Raw genomic sequence first — 18776 nt, forward strand, 5'->3', positions numbered from 1 at the left:
AAGTACCCACATGTGCCAAGTCTGATCTGATTGGTCGGCCTATCGGCTCTGCTGTAATTGGTCAGTCGCTCAGCGCGGTTCTCGGAAATGTCACGCCCCTTTCACCATATTGGGAATGCAGCCACTTTGGCGCCGCGTGGAGTAAAAACATTAGCACCTTAGCACTACTGTGCTACCGCAGGCTACGGCATATCGTGGGCGTGCGACAGAAGTTAATGGGCCTGCAACATGAGCTGCAGGGCTTGCCTTAATGAGCCAATGGGCTTAGATCAGTGATCTCACACTGACAAGACGTCACACTTGCAAATTTTTTTCGAGGGGGGCTAGAACCGAGCGTTACATGCAGCTAATGCTACAGCTAACAGGAGGAGGTAGGAGAAGCTGCGTTCTGCGGACTTTGAATTTTTGCACATAGATGTGCCTAAACATGCACAGGACACTTGGAAAACAAACTAAAGCGCATATAAAACCAGAAAAAGCATAATATGACCCCTTTGAACAGAATAAAAACGGACTTAGATTTCTGAATCATTACAGAAACCTTGAAAACAGCCTTATATAAATGAAGCACTGATTGGTTGAGCTAAACAGCCAATCGGAAGGCTTTTAGCTACACTTCACCACCAAAGTGATACTGACTCTCAGGCATTGTTCACATAGGCTGTTACCGATGTCATGAATAGATAAATAAGCTATTGAGAACACAACTGCTTTTTGAACCTGTTTGTGAACGTATATTCTGCTATACTGTTTGACATTTTTAGCATTGGGCTTTATGTTGATTGACTCTCTTTCTGAGCCAGCCTCAAGTGGACATTGTAGAAACTACAGTACAGGCTTTTTGTTTTCACATTGGCTTTATCATACAACACCAGAGGTTGATGTATTTCTGTCCTCCTGCTGACTTGCAGACATTCTGATTGTATTTATTTCCTGTGGGAAGTGCAACTAAAATACTCATCAAACCGTCAACAACTCCCATTTGAATAATCTGGCAGACACCATGTTACAAGCTGTGTCTACTATTTAAGAAACTAAGTAACCATGTACAGATAAATCCTCCAGTCACAGCCAATGACACAGCAGATATGTACTGTAATAGAAATAAAAACCTGCTGCTGCTTAAATAACCTGATTTTAGTTACTTGAGAAAAATTGTGTTCAGAGGAAAGCCATCTTTGTATGCTCAGAGAACGAGACTGAAACAAATTACCTTTCTGAGGTCTGACAATTTGAGCTCTTACCATTCTGAAGCTTCTGTATCTGACTGTAAATCTGACATAAATTCAGTTAGTCTGGAAACATTCAGGAGCATCTTTCTGTCAGTCTGCTGCATCTGTTTTCATCACGACCTGATGAGAAGACGAGTCTGAACTTCAGTCTGTGAAATGAACATTATGCTTCTCGGCTGAAATGACGTAAACCTGCAACCTAAGGTGTCAGAACGCTTGTTTTCTTTACTCTTGTTTGCATGTCTGTAAGGTTATAAAAGGCAGCCAAATGGATGCGACAACCCAGGTGTTGAAAAGGAAAAGACAATGAGGAAGTGAAACTAACTGCAAGGAAACCAATTTAAGCCCAAATTAAAATACACATTCATAAAGCAGAAAAAATATATATTACACCCTGATTCAGAAAACATCTTTGGTCTTCTTAGTTTAGTTCATGAGGATCCTTTAAGCCGCAACATTGCTGCAGTTATTCTTCCTGGGGTTGACAAACAACCTTAACAGTGAGTGTGTCGTGACATCTTACAACTTCAAATCAACATAAAACTAATAAAACAGGACAACATTCAATATAACAACTAAAACCTGTAGGGGGACACATTCTCTTTGTATCCTGTTTTTCTTACACTCAGAATTTGGCAAACATATTAAAAATGTAGAAATGTTTTTCAAAATGTAAATGTGTCTCACATTTTGTAATTTCGTTTTGCACTTCCCAGCCACCGTACTTCTGTAAACATAGGGGAAGAATACCTTATGACCTTTACTACAGTCAGTCACCAGGGGGCGATCAATACAGTTTGAGTTTACGTTTTGGGCATTTGTCATGTTTTGTCATTTTTTCATAAAGTCTCTAGTTTAAACACTGCAGTAGTTCTTCTCATGATGTCTGGAGATATATCAGACAAGCACGATTCAAAGAGGAGGAGAAATAAACTAACATCTCACCTTTTAGACAATAAAAGGTGCCAGTCGAGTCCCCACAATGTAAGTTAAACAAGACAAAGGTGTGTTTCCTGTGATGAATGAAAGTCAGTGCAGTGTCCCCTCACAGTTTCAGAAACAAGCGTTTGTGTGTTTCCTTTCCTGCTCTGAGTGCTCACACAGGAAGTCATTTCTGTAGATAGAGATGATGGGCTGAACAGGAAGACACTGATTGTTGCTTGGTGTGTGATGTCTTGAGGTTACAGTTGTGGTTTTATTTATTTTTCTGTTCACTGTACTGCCTACAATAAATAAAAATGCTGCTTCTTCAGTACAAAGTCGCAGAATGTACAACACAGGTCCAGATCACTTCAAGAACACAAAAGAAGCTCATACATTGTTTTGTATCACAGAAGTTCAGATACCAAAATGAAAAGGACTCTGGTAAATGCAGAAGTACTGGACTGTACATTTTATTCGGGCAATTTAGCGCACACACCTACACAACTACATGGAAGATATTTGACTTAGTGACACACACACACTCCTGCAGAGTCCACTTGTGCCCTATCTGACCGGACATCTGATTAAATAATGATATATTTAAGGATTATGTCAACAACCTGTTTACTTTCCAGTAAATATGATGCTACATTTTGCAGCTACTTAGCTTAGCTTACCTTAAGTCAGGAAAAAAACAATCAGTAAGCCTGAATATTGTTAACAATAACCATCAACCAGCACCTTTAAAGATCCCTGATGCAAACATTTGGTTTGTTTAGGAGTCTGGTGGACCTGGACACCACACAGTCATGATGAGAAAACAGGATTCCGGGTTATGAATAAAAACAAACAATGATTCATGTATGCAACAAAAATTAACTGGAAAAAAAAAAGAGTAACAAAGTTAGCTCTCTGGCTGACAAATATTAACTTGTTAGACCTACAAGAACAGGGGGCTGTCATTTGGTAAAATTTAGGCTAGTTTCCATGAACATGCTTGAGGTAGATGAATAAGTGAAATAGAAAACACAGACATAAAACATGCTGCACAGGTTAGCTTTCCTTTTAGCTACCGTCTGCCTTTCTAATATACACTGCCCCATTTATTAAAAAGTAGTAGTTGGGGTGTTGTGTAAAATGTTAATTTAACAGAATGTGATCATTTTCTATACATTGAAACCCCATATTTGATTTGAAATTAGCACAAAGACAACATGCCAAATGTTCAAACTGAGAAATTTCATTATTTTCTGAAAGCCCATTTTTTCATTTTTATGCCTGCAACACTTGCACACTGAAACAGGGTCATATTCACCACTCTGTTACACAACCTCTTCTTTAGCAACACTTTTTAACCACTTTGAGAATTCCAGAGACCAATTTCAGTAAATTATAAAGTGGAATGTTTTACCAGTCTAGTGTCATGCAGTGTTTCCCACACATAGACGATACCTGGGCATTTCTCAGTTTATACATCTGACATTTTGTTCGTTCTATTTTCAACGAGATATGAAGTGTCAATCTTTTGTACATGATCACAGCTTGTTTTTATTTATATTTTACTCAACGTCCCATCTTTTTAGGAAATGGGGTTGTTATATTCAAATTGAAATCAAATCAATCGGATCTATCTTTAAGTTCATATATATCATCATCATATAAATCATAGTAAGGCACCTTCACAACATCAAGTCACATTAATTCTACTGGATTCAAAAGCTGAGAACGCTAAGCTAGGGCAGGACCATCCTGACCGGATGAAGGCAATTTACCTTTTTTAAATGTGGAATGACAAAAAGAACTGGCTAAATATTTTGGATGTTCCAGTTGTTGATGTATTTCTATGACAAACCACAGCCTGAGAGAAAACCTGTGTCTAAGTCTCTGGCTAGGTCTCATCAACATGTTAGCTTTCTTGCTTTAGCCCTCTCTATACACAAACCCCCCAAAAGGCAGACAGAGGTTATTAATTAAATTGAATATAAAAACTTTTTTTGTCCCCGGGGGGGCAATTCAAAGGCACACAGAGAGAGTAAACTGCCTCAGTAAATGAATGGCAGTAAATTAATACAAATGTGGTCGCTGTTTCACGTCTTTGATGGAACACAGGTATATGATTTGTTGTTTTCTTTGGTAAATGAAACGAGAGTTAATAACTGTTACCACAACCAACCTCTTAAACTAGCCCTATATGTTCGTAATGGTAGTTTGATATATACGAAGTGCAGTGATTAGATCCTCAGAAGTCCTAAGAAAAGATACATTTTGGCTCAGCTGATGCAAACAGCTAAACCGTAACAAAGGAGATGAGAAAGATTGTAACTTATCTGGTGTTAAACAGCCTGAGGTTTTAGAGTGAATGAAGATGTGAACATGCTCATTTGAGGTGCTGTAACAAGAAACAACAGATATAAAGGTGGTCTGGAAGAGGACGGATCATTACAGTGTTAGAACAGGAGGCTTTCCTCAGTGGTGTCAACACTTCACTTAAAAACAAACAATCACTGACTGTCTGAAAAAAAGAAAAGAGATGAGAATTACGTATAAAAGTTATTGCAGTAGTAAAAACTGCTGCTGCACGGGCGACGTGGGATGTTGCAGAGAATTTGTGTTAATTCATAAATTAATTCATTATCTTATTCAATAATCTGATAAACTGTCGGAACCTCCCACTTATTACTGATGTAAATGGTAAATGGACTTGAGTTGTTTAGAGGGTTTCTAGTCTGGTCTAGTCAAAAATGCAAAGCTTCATTCTGTGGCATTACTAACGTAATAATACGATTCCAAATGTTTCCTTCAACATATTTCCTTCACTGTTAGTGGAGATGATTTACAGCATATAATTACTAAAACTATAAACTTAATTATTCTGAAACTAACCTAGTCCCTAGACCAGTGTTTGAGTTTGGAGTAAGTTACCATGGTGATCTAGCCAGGCTGAAAGGGAGCCAGCTCCATAATACGGAAAACTGTGACTTCAGTCTCACCAGACCCGGTTTACCCTCTAATCTCACTTCATGGTACATCCCCCAGGTTTCCCTTAGAAAAGAGACCTCTGATCTCAGTGGGACTCACCTGGCTATATTAAGGTCAAATAAAAGAGCTGCTTGGAATCATGTAACTAGAAATTGGTTTGAGGATGGATTGTTGGTTTGCTTCGTGTGTGACAGGCAGCCATGAACCCGTTATGGGAGGTATGCAGAATCCTTCAAAATCATTTAAAACCATAACTTTGGTTCCTTAGTAAGGTAGTAAGTGCTTTAAATCAAGTCCAGACCAATCCAATCCAGACTGGTCTATTCAGGTCGTGTCTGGTTGAGTCGGGACTTTCAGGCGTTGGGTCGGATTTCTGCGTAGTTCTTGACGACGCCCGAAAACCTGATGATGTGGATCTCAGAGTTTCTGGATTTGAAGTCCTGCCAAAGGTATTCAGGTGACAGAACCTTACTGGGCTTATTGATCCACATGTACCTGTACACAGGAACAGGAAGTACTGATCAAACTATTAGTCAGACCACTACTGGTCATAACTGTAAACACGGTAATCAAGGGTCAAGTTCTGCTCAGGTGACTCCGCCTACCTGTTCAGATGACTCTCTTCCTGCCAAGCAGCCTCAATGCCTTCCTTGGCATCAGCCTCGAAGTTTGAACGGCAGGTTTTGGCGAGTAGGAGGACTTCCTCCAGGCTGCCTCCGAACGCCCCACCACAGTAGTAGAAGTCCCCCTCCTCTTCTGCCACATAGGCTCTCGATTGAGGTCTCCGCTCATATGGGAAGTTGCTGCGAGGATCCCAGTAGTAACCTGCACTCACAGATGGGGATTAACAAATAAAGGGGAAGATAAGAAAGACCTCAACATGGGGTAGGAATGGTGGCAAAATGGTGAGACAAAACGGCACCGTTCAAGAAACAACACTCAGCTATCAGAAAGTATCCCTCCACCTGAAAACATAGTCCCAGAAAAAAAAAAAAGAAGCAACATCACACACACTTTCCATCTACTCTTCAAACGTTCAATTGAAAACATTTCACAGTTGCATGCAATTGGCCGTCAGAACAGGAGGAGGAACCTCCTTTTAAAAAAAAAAAAAAAAAAAGGCTTAACTTGGCTGTTATGAGGGCAGCAAAACAGCCAAGTTTTCTGAAGCAGTCCTGGATCTTTATGGATGTATTGTATTTGGATTCAATCTTTTGCTTGATTTGAAATGTGGAGACCATTTTTGGTGGATTTCAATGAACAGAAGAGTACCGTAAATTTTCACATGGTATGAGTTAAAATACACTTGTTTGTTTGGCGGTGGACTGACTTGCACACACTGGGCCATCAGTGTATTGGACATGTGTAATATCATTATAAGGACACGTTAATGAGTAAGAAAAAGGATAGAGAACACCTATTGTAGAACAAACTGTTCCAAGTCTTGAAGACAAATAGTTATGTTGTTGAACCTAAATGAGAATATGGATCAATGAGCACAAAAAACCTACAACAAGACATTCAACAATCAGTCGACGATGGGCAATATCTGAATCGGGTTCAGAGGGGGCGGGCCTAGGTTACATCTTTAACAGCTAAATGAGGATCATGGACTTAGGTAACGTCTGCTGACCTGGGTGTATTACAGCCACCAGTCCACCGAGCGACTCGGTTCCCCAGCGGCCGTGGAACTTGGAGTCCACATCGAGGCAGAAGATGTATTTCCCGTGGCCCTGTAGCCTCTCCTCGATTAGCTTCTGAATGAGTTCCATCCTGCGAGCCGAGATCTCTTGCCAGCGGTTGGAGCTGGGCACCGGGAGCACTGTCAGCTGGAGCGAGATCAGAAAAACCTTTGTTCATAACTACTAAACATTCTAGACAGGCCCAATCTTTCCTTTGCCTGTTTAACCACCTGTCTGCCGGGGGCCATCTTGACTTGGGGCACTTCATCTGGGCGGTCAGTGAATACGTAAATGTGCACCTTGAAACCAACAAAGAAGTACTCCTCTGCTGTCTCCAGGAAGTTCTTCAGGAACATGATGTACCTGTAAGATAATTCAGAGGCCTTATCTCCGGGTCAAAGAACAAGCAGAAATGCTGCATTCAGCGCAGCATGTAAACTAGTGCTTCATACTTACTTCCCAACAGCAAACACTGTGGCTGCTACGCTAATGTCCTGTTGCTGGTAGATGCTGTCGAGAAGATCCGGGTTAAATGTTCCCTCCCAGACCACAGGAGCCAACCAGGGCGTCAGAGTCACCACATCAGTACGACTACAGTTAAAGCCACACAATGGCATCACAAACAAACAAAAAACAAAAAGTGCAGAGACCCTCAGGATCATCTTCATACTTACCCTTTTACGATGCTGGGCTGTGGGTACCTCAGACTGAAATAAAGAATTATGAGAGGACTGTTATAATTATAATAATTTATACTTTATTAATCCCTCGAGGGGAATTTTGGTTTTGCCGCACGAACATATGCCGAAATACACACATGCAGGATCTCAGAGTGAGACCAGAGCAGTTTTGGGGTTCAGTGCCTTGCTCAAGGGCACCTCAGCAGTGCTCAGGAAGTGGACTGGCACCTCTTATTACCAGACCAATTTCCCAAATTGAACCGGCGACCCTCCGCTTCCCAACCCAAGTCCCTACAGACTGAGCGACCAACAAACACTTTGTAGTTAGTAGAGTTAGCAAGCGTGTTAGCATTAGCATAACTGTAGAACAAGACCAGCAGAGGTCACTTACTGATTGTAGTCCCAAAGCTTCTTGATTCTTTCGTCCCAGCGTTGGCTTTAGCACAAAATAACAGATAGCGACATGTGGTCATTAGCATGAATGCAACATAAGCTAGCTTGGTTTCTCCATTTGATATCATATTTCAAACACCCCTGATATCTTAAATACATCTTCAATCGATTAAAATGTTTGATTGTTGCGTTATCCCTTTCAGTCTTTAAGTGACAGTGATGAAGATGATGAGTGTACTTACTGGTCAGGAGACACCAGGTGGAACTCATGATTACTTATGACGACCTCTTTTCTGCAGCAGATACAAAGTTTTGCAGTCAGGCAACCAATCAATGTTTAATATAAAAACTGTTTATGAAGGTTGAATTCACTTTGTGAGGAATCAGATGAAGTGTTACTTTTTTCCTTTTTTCAGCTGTAACTGAATTGATAAAGTTCTCAGTTTTTTCTGTTATAACAGAATCATAAGTTGGAGCAGTGTGTCTTTAAGGGGGGTAGAGTTCCCCTAGGGGTACTTTGGAGTACTGCAGGGGACACTAGCAGATTCTTTTGAATGTTAATCATAAAATATAATTTAATGAAAAACCATTATGTCGGTTTACATTAAAAACATCAGTTCAAATACATGTAATAAAAACATTAATGTGATGCACCACATTTTCTATTTATTCTTTGTAACAACCAAGGCAAAATAAACAACACACAAATTCATTTAAAAACCAGGAACAATAAATTAATTTGTGTTTTACACTGAGCCGAAATACAGTTGACATGTAGACGGACGGGAAACAACTTACAAGACTTCAAAAATATTTCCATTATCTATCAGAATTGTCACTGTGTTAGAAATGAGCCAAGTTACATGGAAAAACCTGCTTGGATATTAGGCTTTATAATGCAGATGTTTCCTCCTGTAAACTTAGAGCAGAGCAGACGGCTACAGAAAGACAGAATGATGATTAAAAACAGCTGCAGTGCAAAAGGAAATATGTCTACAACAACCTGTCCTTAAATCTTCTCATAGCAGCACATGATTAAAACACACAAATGTGTTTTGTATTTGAGGTTTGACAAGTGTCGCAGGTTAATTTGTCTGAGCTGGTTTGAACAACCTTGAAGTTCTAATCCTTATCGCCTGTGTTGACTTAAGGTTACCTTAAAGAATCAGAACTTGTCAACCTCGCCCCTATAAAAAATCATTTCACACCCAAGTCCAAAGCAAACATCAACAGCAACGGTTAAGTTTGGAGGAATCTGCCAACCTGCAGTTCCTCAAGTGTCCACTTGAGGCTAGCTCCAAAAGTGAGTCAATCTCCATACAGCCCCATGTTGAAATGTACAACTTGACAGCAGAAATAAACCTGATAAACTTGGTAGTCATTTTCTCTATTCAGTACAACTGTTTGGGGGCTGAAATTCTATGTGACTGATCTTTTAAAAAATATTTTAGCCCTTAAAGTTTTGTTAAATTAGCGGCATGGCCCTTTTGATTGACAGGTGGGATGGTGCTAACCATCTGCAGGGTGTCTACTCAGCAAATTCAACCTCTGAACTTCACCTCTAGGCCGTGTTTGTGATGCTTGCGTGGATTACTTAATTTGAATGTCCGACAAATAATCAGTTTCTGTGTGGTTTATTGTACTACCAAGAAGTCTGTGCTCCAGTTTTTACAGTGACTGACACTAGCAATTGGTTCATAGTTAGCATTAATTAGCAGGTACCTATGCTAATCATCTCTGGCTTGTAAGCTGGTTCAGTGTTCGTCATATATTAATTTGTGGCCGCTCGTTCTGTGACTGAGCAGAGCAGACCGTCACATAGCAGCAGGTTAGAAGTGAGTGAGTGCTTTTAAACCCGTCAGTCAACACCACACAATGCTGCTCAAAAGGACACAAAGACAACAAAGACCCAGCAACACAGACACACATAACGTCAAAAACAACAACCTCTGTGAGGACCACGGCTGAACTGATCAACTGAATGATGGATTAAAAACTTAAAACACTTTTTCTATATTAATCTATAACAATATTTCTCCATGTTTTTCTTGTCTGTGTGTCTGTAAATGCTCTGACAGTGAGTCCGAGATAGGCTGTGAGTAACAACACTGATCCTTACTTCAACAATATGATCTCGTCGATATATGAATATGGACTTTGACACTCTTAGGCTACGTTGTGAATTAATGTGAGTTACCTTAGTGGCGGGCCAAAGTAGACATACAGCATCCTGTGGATTTAAAAACAGACACACAATAAGTCCATTGACAACAGGTGAACAGGCTCAGCTTAGTTGGATACTCCATTCTGATTGGTCCATTACAGCAATTTGAGGAAATAACTCCTCATGCCAGCAGGTGGCGGTAGTCTGTTGTTATGATAGGAGAAGACCATTTTCACACCGCTGTCGGTCACCACTCGTATTACAGGTAGCCTTCTAATGGAGAATAATGTCTGATAAAAAGTTGAAAATGGCGTTGGCGTTGTCAGCTCTTGGTCTTTTAGTGGAAAAAGAAAAGAAGAGGCGTAGGCGACAAATAAGGAGAAACCGCACCAATCTGTCATCATGGATTTAGTTGGATCATAGTACACAATGCCCTTTATGTAGGGTGTCCTTAGATACAGTAACTTTTGCTATATATGGTTGTGTAGGAATACAAATTGAGAAAGAAAAAAAAGTCTCTTTATTTATTGTCAAATTATCACTAACTGCCCACCAAGAGGACACTATCCACACTTTGGCAATCACCGCTTTATTTTTTTTATTTTTGTCAGGTATTTTTATGTCAGTGATACTGATCGTTTGCCGTCTCGATACCAGTAGTGAGGCACACTGTTCTCTCACCACTTTAGACTGTTACTGCAAGAAGACTCCTCTATGCAGTATAACTATATAACAATAACAAATAACAATAAAAAGTAAAAGTAGACGAAGTAGTAGTTGTAATATTTTTGTACTCACCCCATCAGCAGCAGAGTCGTCAGCAGGATCACAGTCACGCATCTGCCCTTTGAAGCTTGCATTGCATCGTCAGATTAAGGCCAGGATAGTCCGGATCCTTGGGCGCTGAATTTCTTATCCAAACCAGGTCCACTAAAAACCAGGTCCACACTGAGTCCAAATCCGGCAGGTATAAAATGCTCTGCTGGCCCTGCTCTGTTTCTGTAAGGAGTGGTGAGAGTCTGTTTGTCCTGACTAATCGTGGTCTTTGTTCAGGGGAATGTGTAGTTACTCTCTGGCAGATCCTGTAGCCTATGAAGGAGAGCTCATGCGTGTCCAGCAAAAGGAAGGTGGAGCAAGCAGCAATATTTACAGAGATGAGAAGAGGGTGAGGTTCAGGCAAACAGGTAGATCAGTGTGTTACTATATAACTAAAGTTAATCATGTATCTCACTAATACCTGTGATCAGGCTTCAGTACAGGTAGAGTGCAGTTTGTTTCCAATGAACTGTGAAAACAGAAGAGCTCAGACCAATCATAAACAGGAGAGATAAAACACCAGAGAACATCTCTCTGTGTTCTCATACAGCAGAACAAACAGGGTATATTACTTCCTAATCAGTCACCATAAACTGTATAGCCTATATATACACAACGGAGAAAACCAATTTGACTTCACCCCTTGGTTTGTCGACAACCTAATGGAAGAGTTTGACAGTTTTTTAGTCGCCATGATTGTTTTTCTTCAGCCAGAAGTGACTGTATTTGGACAAGGTGGAGCTGGAGTAAATTCAGTCTGCGCCCGCAGCTAATGATTAGCTGACGCATTAGGTAGTTAACCATGTTTCCTACAGAACGACATCATGTGTTTCTGGTGTTTATTTAAGAAAATGAGAGAACTTATAGAGCGGGTTGAACTAGTAAAGTTACCTGCTCACAAAAAATTGAGGTGTTCCCAGACTAGAATTTGTTTCTTAAACTTTAAAGACTTTTTAAAAATTTATTTTTTAGTATCTATTTTTTTGTACATTTTTAATTTTTCTTTTTTTCTTTAAATTGTACTGTGTTCACTTTCTGTTTGCAATCTTTGCTCTTTGCTGCTGTAACACTGGAAATTTCCCCGTTGTGGGATAAATAAAGGATTATCTTATCTTATCTTAGAAGGGCTATATAATCCCTCCAGCGAACTCTGGGTCTACCCCGGGGTCTCCTCCCAGATGGGCGTATTATTTTCCAAAAGGTAAAATAAACCGTCTGCTCGTCATTACAAACAGCTGCAATCTCTCAAGTGGAAAGCCAACAACGTTATCGGGTAAAAATAAACAAATAAACAAAGAGGAACTTCTCATTGTGGTGTCGGGTTAAATGCTGCATCATGGTGGTCATGCTATTTATGTAGTTCCTCGTCTTCTTGCAATATTTTCACACAGTTTTTCTTGTCTGTTATCTTGTCGAATCTTTCATTTTCTGTCTTATGCACCTATTATACACTCTATGAATATAATAGAAATAAGGACGAATATCTTAACAGGCTATTTTATTACAGAAAGTGCGTATATGTATATGTATATATATATATATATATATATATATATATATATATCTGTGGAGGGGGATATCACTGATAAAAGGTCTCTTTTGAACAACACTTAACCCAGCTTTGTAAAGATAGTAAGCTTGTTCTTTCCAGTAAAGTACTTCTGCCAGCAGATAGCCGTATGTATGTGGGGGTCATAAGGCTTGGTCCTGAGTCTGAACACAGGAAACATGCAAATATCAGCTGTGAATGTGAATTACGATGGCAAACTGCATGGCCAAACAGCACCAAGCTTTTTCCTTTTGACTCAGAGAATGAAATGATAATGTCTTTAGATCAGCCCAGTGACATAGTGTAATGTCTCTTTGTGTTAGTGCTGTCACTTTTTAGAAAAACCATCTTTAAACCAACTTAGAATTTGACACAGTAATGTTCAAACACAATCCAAAAGGACTTCTTTTTTTTATAATAATCACCAGAAACACAACTTGTTTGGGCTCGAGTGCTGTCACCAGCAGTGATGCGCACAGAACGCTCAGTTTAGAGACCATTCTGTCTTCATTATATCTTTTTCCACAGGTGTTTGAGAACTGCACTTGAGGGATCAACACAATAAATGTGTATATATATATATATATATATATATATATATACACACAGTATATATCACTATAGAGCTAAAATAGATCTTAGAAAGAGGGGAAGGAAAGGAGGAAAGGGGAAGAAGAAAAAAAGGAATAAAGATGAAAAAGAGGAACGAAAAAAGAAAATGCAAGCATGCACTTGAATCAAATGCTAAACATTAATATTACTCCCGGCTTGCCTGTTTTGTCTCTGTCTATGCTGTGCATTGTATCGTCGTGTCTCCTCTGTCTCCTACATACTACTTGCTCTTGTCATGTCCCTCACTCGTCTTGTATTGTTCTGCATCACCTAATAAAAAGAAAAAAGAAAAAAAGAAAGATATCGGCCAATTTATAGGTATCTGATGTTTTTTCTCCCCAAAATCGAGTGTGTCGATTATCTGTAGTTACAAGACACATGTTGATGTTTACACTGTAAAACGTGCAGGTCAGATTGCTGAAACAAACACGCTTCAGTGAAAGCTCACTGGATGAAACCTCTCTGAGCTCTAGTCTACTTTAACTAGTAGATGGTTCTCTTTTAATGCAAATTCTAGTGGTAAAGTATGTAAATTGTACTTTGTCTCCCTTTTTATGTGTCTCTGTCATGGCCATGTCTCCATTTGAAAATCAATGTATAGCACCATCATCACAAGTGTTATCTCGAGACACTTTACAAAAAGCAGATAAGGCCTACTCATTGCTATATGACAAAGAGGTTAAATACAATATAAATACAATATTTTAAATGAAATAACTAATTAAGCAGTGAGATAATAGCACGACAAATAACTGATTAAATAATTGTTTTTAACCTATTGTGGGAGGAGGCGAAAAGCTGTAGGCTACAGCACCGTTACTTTCAGTACAAAACCTCATAGGGAAAACTGAGGATTTTAGATTCGGCTGAGGGAGTCTGACAGAAAGAAGCAGCTGTTCTGGAGTCTGCTGCTCCGGGGCACACCTTGACCTGATGACCCCTGCGTCTGTGTGTGGTGTCAGACTGACAGAAGTCCATCCGAAACTGAACCTCATCATCCACACCTAAGTTATTTCCGCGTTATCCCCGGGACAGTCCCGCCAGTCAACAACTCACCGGACCCAGACTCCGGACCCGGCAAAGAGAGAACAACAAAGAGAGACACAGAAATACACAAAAAAAAAAAAAAAAACGTCTGAGACTCACCTTGTCCGTCAGCCGTGTCACTCTCAGCAGACAGTCTCAATCTCTGCTTCCTTCAAACAGGAAGTGCTCCCGATCAACAAACTCCTCTGTAATACGCCTATAATGGGACCCCTTGGCCAGTAGGGGGGGACCCTGAGGTGCTGAGAAACTTTAAACTACAGCAGCAGTGGCTCCCAATGTTGCACATTTTGCAATGACAGTAGGAACCTTCCTGAGGGGGGGGGGGGGGGGCACATCTGACAGTACTCACTGTCGTTGCCCTGCTAAGTGTCATTGAAATTCAACAAAGAAAGATGAATATGAAGAATATCCTGAGTATAGGAGAGAAAAAAGGGGCATATCTGTGGGGATACTGGCAGACATGAGGGACGCTGGTTGGAGGGGCCCCCAATTAAATTTTGTCAAGGGCCTCAAATAGACTCTAGAACCGCCACTAGTATCTTAAGTAGGCTTAATGTTGCTCTAGCAAAAGTCAGGAAGACTATTTTCTGCATGCTGGTTTTATTGTTCATTCTCAGGTGGGGTCAAATACTCCTCCGTGCATGCTCACTAATTGTCTTATAATTATCAGCTGTTCACCTCACCTGGTCACATCAGTAGCACTGCTCTATCACTAATCTACATTCTGCTGTCTTTCTTAAATATGACTTCATGTTGATTCACTCTTGTTGAGCTCTGATTCAATCTGAAGATCGAAAACATTTCTAACTTTCTTTTTTGAGTGTGTTTTTACCTCATGATGACAGGATGACATCACACAGCGTTGCATCATCAGCGGCTGTTTCCTAGACGACAGGAAAGCGAAAACGAGGCGACAGAAAACGAAAACAAGGATGAAATCAGCCGTCAGGAAGCAGATGAAGTGTTGCCTTCAAAATAAAAGCACGCCACTTTTACACTTACTGAGCATGTTGTTTAATGTGCCAGTTCACTGATATCTCACTCGAACACTTTTGTCTAGCTCCATATTTGAATCTCTACTCCTCTGTTTGGAGAGGCAGGCAGTGTCAGCTTTTATTTTGAAGGCCTGTTTGTGGGGGAGCGCTTTGGAAAGTGAAAGTGGAGGGACTTCCACAGTGCTAAATAAACTTTCCACATGAACCGAAAAACTGTTTGAAGGATGGAGTTTGAATATTCACTTCCTTCAATTAAATCATCTTAAAATCATGATGGTAGGATCTTTTTCTCATGTTTCATGGTTCATCCTGCTGTTTCACTGAACTTACATCAACTGGACGTTAATTATTTAAATAAAAAATAAATAAAAATATCTTGTTCTGTCAGTCATTTTACACCGCTTTAATGTATGTGTCTTAAACTTACTGAACAACATTGTCTGTTTATTGTGAGACTGGAAGCAGGATCTATACTATTTTTTATTTATTTTATTTTATTTTATTTTATTTTATTTTATTTTATTTTACTTTACTTTACTTTACTTTACTTTACTTTACTTTACTTTACTTTACTTTATTTATTTTATTTTATTTTATTTTATTTATTTATTTTATGTATTTATATATTTATTTTTATAATTTTTATTTTATTTTTTATTTTTTATTTTTGCATTGTTAAGGAGAGCTTGGAACACAAAAATTTCATTGCCAGCTATGACTGCTTTGCCTGTAATGTTGTGCATTTGACTAATAAAGATAACTTGAACTTGAACTTGAGGAGCAAATTTTCTTTCAATTCAAATTCTTTAAAAACATTTTAAAAAGAAATAATATAATATCAACACACATTTGCATTATATAGTATTTATTAGATAACCCTTCTATACTTTCACTGATATCTGATTTACTTGTGAAAGAGTACTGTGTGACACTTTTTTTGCAATACACAATCTTAATACTTTATCCAACAGATTTCATCTTAAAGAGATCAATAAAATCCTCAAATGAAAGTGTGTGTGTGTGTGTGTGTGTGTGTGTGTGTGTGTGTGTGTGTGTGTGTGTGTGTGTGTGTGTGTGGGCGCGCGCCCCTGTGTGTTTGTGTGTACATCTGGAAAGGGAGAGTAGAAACACTGTGGGACTTTCTGCCTTTCACTCTACTTTGTTTTCTCTTTCCTGTTTGGAATTAAAATGAACTCAGACCAGCAGCATGTTCACACACAGCTCAGTCTGCAGCCGGCAATCATCAAACTCATCTCCTTCTTCAGCATCATCATGTCCAGACTGACCTGCCTGCTCTTTGTCCTCTGCAGCGTGTTGACCCCGACCCTCGGCTGTGATTGGATTAGCAGACGCTTTGGTCACCTCAGCGGCCTATCTCTGGATCTCATTCAACACATGGTAAGTCCAACAGAACTGCACTGACCCCGGGTCCTGGAGGCTTCCCTGAGCACAATTAAGGACTCCTTGAAGACGTTTTGACAAAGTTCAAGTTTTTGTTTTCCCATAAATGCAAGATAGGAAATAACTGCTCACACAGATCAAACGTGGATATAAAGAGCTCACATTTTTCCTTATGTAAATCTAAAAACAGATAACGCATGCAACATCTGTATAAACCGAATATTTACATATAAAACAAACATTTAAAAGTGCATAAAACTTTTATGACTTTTGTGTGATGGTGGTTAAATAAAGTGTCATTTATGTCTTAATGTTTCAGGGCGGTCCGTTGACAAAACAACCGAGTCCAGTTCGCTTTCCAGACAGACTTTACAGCCGCGTACGTAAGGCTGAGGTAATCCATCTATCTATCTTACATCCATTCAGATAAAGTATGCACTCTGGTAGTATATCATTTTTCAAGTTACCATTGAGAAATTATGTCTGACATCAGATTATCCAATCAGCAAGCTATAACTCACCCCTCTCTCTCTCTCTCCAGGTGGAGTCCCAGTTGGTTTTCATTAGAGACAGTCTAGACCTAATTTCTGGTCTATATCACCATGACAACCTCACCTCAGTTACCTGGAATACCAAAAAATTGGAAGACTTCCAGGCGATCATCCACAGACAGGCAGAGGAACTGAGCCGATGTGTAAGTAGACAGACTGACGGAGAGAAAGAAACGTTCACTCTTTTAGCGCTTACTATTCAGTTTCTCAAACTGCCAACACCTTGAAGGTTAACCGACCTGGTACACTGTTAATCCCTTCAAGTCCTTTCATTGCTAAATGTTTTCATTCTTTTAGCTGCCAACACTTTAACTTCTTTTCGCAACCAACAATTTCATTCTAGTAGCTACAGTTAGACTTCTTTCAAAGCTGTAAGTTTAGTTCCTCGTCAGTTCTTTTCTATGATAATTCAGAAGCCACCACAACGCATGATATTTAGGCCGCTATGACGCCGCATGTGCAACATGTGACTCATTGCGGGCAGAATGGTGGGGCGAAGTTGTTCCACTATCTGTCACACTATTTGTATTTGTATCTGTTAGTTCCAGCAGCTAACTTTTAATTTGTGCAACTTGAGGTTTTAACCAAAAAACGAAGATATTAATTTGTCCCGTTGGTTTTGGCTTCAGGTGTCTTCTACTAGCAGACGAGTAGACGTGAAACTGAGAAATTGCAACAGGAGGCTGACCAGAAGTATTCTGGACCGCACTGTAAGAACAAACTCACACCTCCTTTCCCTGCTAACACTTCAACGCCTTCTACAGCGAACATTTTCATTCTTTTACAAGCTAATGCTTCAACTCGTCTCAAGGCAAACACTTCCACTGTTTATGGCTTAAACAGAATTTCCGTTCACTGCTAAAACTTTCATTCTTCTTTCAAGGCTACACTAACTTACACTGCAAACATCTTAACTCAATTCTATGCTAACACTTGAAATCTTTTAGCAGCTAACCCCTCAATTAATTTCACTGCTAACACTTTCAAGGCTCTCACTTCAATTCTTCAAGTGGCTGACACTTCTACTCATTTCCCTACTAACACCGCCCTTTATCATTAAGACTTTCACTTCTTTCAAGGCTAAGACTTCAACTTCTTCGCCAACATTTCTCCGTTCACTGCCAACGCTGCAAATCTTCTAGCGGCTAACGGCTAGTTAAACTAAAATCTTAACATCTTTCAAACAATTGCCTTGTTTTTGATTTCAGGTGATGACTGGCAGGCGAATGAAAAATAAACAGAAAACTAACTACAAGAGACAACTGAGAAATTACTACAGGAGACTGAGCTGTACTCTTAACCGCACCGTAAGTACAAGTAGTGGCACTGACTTTAACATTACATGAATAGAATAAAAGTTGCTGACTGTATCACTGTGTGTACAGGGGGGTAGTGCAGCGTCCTGGGAGCTGATCAGGAAGGAAACCAAACTAAATCTGGATCACCTCGATGTGCTGGTGAGCTTCATCAAAGCTTCAGGAGCTGCCAGCAGGAGGCGCAATACACCGACTCAACATCAACATCAGCATGTCTCATCAAACTGATTTATTCATTTCTGTTTTTGATCTTTTTCTCTGTGAGAGACTTTGCTGGTTTCTACATTCCTTCTATTTATTTATTTATTTATCATGTTTCTATTTATTAACAAAGTGCTCTTCTATTTATTTGATGAACTGTTATAGTGTTATATTTAAAGACTGAGTCTGATTTTTTACTTGAATTGTTTTTATAAGTGACAGAAATAAAAATAT

At 39.6% G+C, this 18776-nt stretch overlaps 2 protein-coding genes across 7 annotated transcripts; one reads left to right on the forward strand and one right to left on the reverse strand.

The window, feature by feature from the left end:
• Positions 1 to 2407: 2407 nt before the first annotated feature.
• LOC109989306 (globoside alpha-1,3-N-acetylgalactosaminyltransferase 1) lies at positions 2408 to 14280 on the reverse strand. Of its 6 annotated transcripts, none has more exons than XM_065965190.1 (13): positions 14178 to 14280; positions 13192 to 13301; positions 11292 to 11339; positions 10853 to 11143; positions 10088 to 10120; positions 8133 to 8183; positions 7889 to 7933; positions 7492 to 7524; positions 7274 to 7408; positions 7048 to 7180; positions 6769 to 6964; positions 5741 to 5960; positions 2408 to 5630 (listed from the first exon to the last, which is right to left on the reverse strand). In XM_065965190.1, the coding sequence occupies exons 4-13, from the start codon at positions 10912 to 10914 to the stop codon at positions 5489 to 5491; spliced, it is 1050 nt and encodes a 349-aa protein (XP_065821262.1). In that variant the 5' UTR covers positions 10915 to 11143; positions 11292 to 11339; positions 13192 to 13301; positions 14178 to 14280; the 3' UTR covers positions 2408 to 5488. The 6 variants fall into 6 exon arrangements, with proteins under 6 accessions (XP_065821262.1, XP_065821263.1, XP_065821260.1 ...); XM_065965191.1 differs by having other exon boundaries at positions 10853 to 11156; XM_065965188.1 differs by having other exon boundaries at positions 10853 to 11339.
• Positions 14281 to 16327: 2047 nt separating this feature from the next.
• On the forward strand, positions 16328 to 18623 carry ifnphi1 (interferon phi 1). Its single transcript, XM_020641030.3, has 6 exons — positions 16328 to 16471; positions 16794 to 16868; positions 17016 to 17168; positions 17655 to 17735; positions 18234 to 18332; positions 18411 to 18623. Exons 1-6 carry the CDS (start codon positions 16346 to 16348, stop codon positions 18567 to 18569), a joined length of 693 nt encoding a protein of 230 aa, XP_020496686.2. The 5' UTR covers positions 16328 to 16345; the 3' UTR covers positions 18570 to 18623.
• Positions 18624 to 18776: the final 153 nt, after the last annotated feature.

This window comes from Labrus bergylta, chromosome 16, assembly GCF_963930695.1.
Source record: "Labrus bergylta chromosome 16, fLabBer1.1, whole genome shotgun sequence".
Taxonomy (NCBI): domain Eukaryota; kingdom Metazoa; phylum Chordata; class Actinopteri; order Labriformes; family Labridae; genus Labrus; species Labrus bergylta.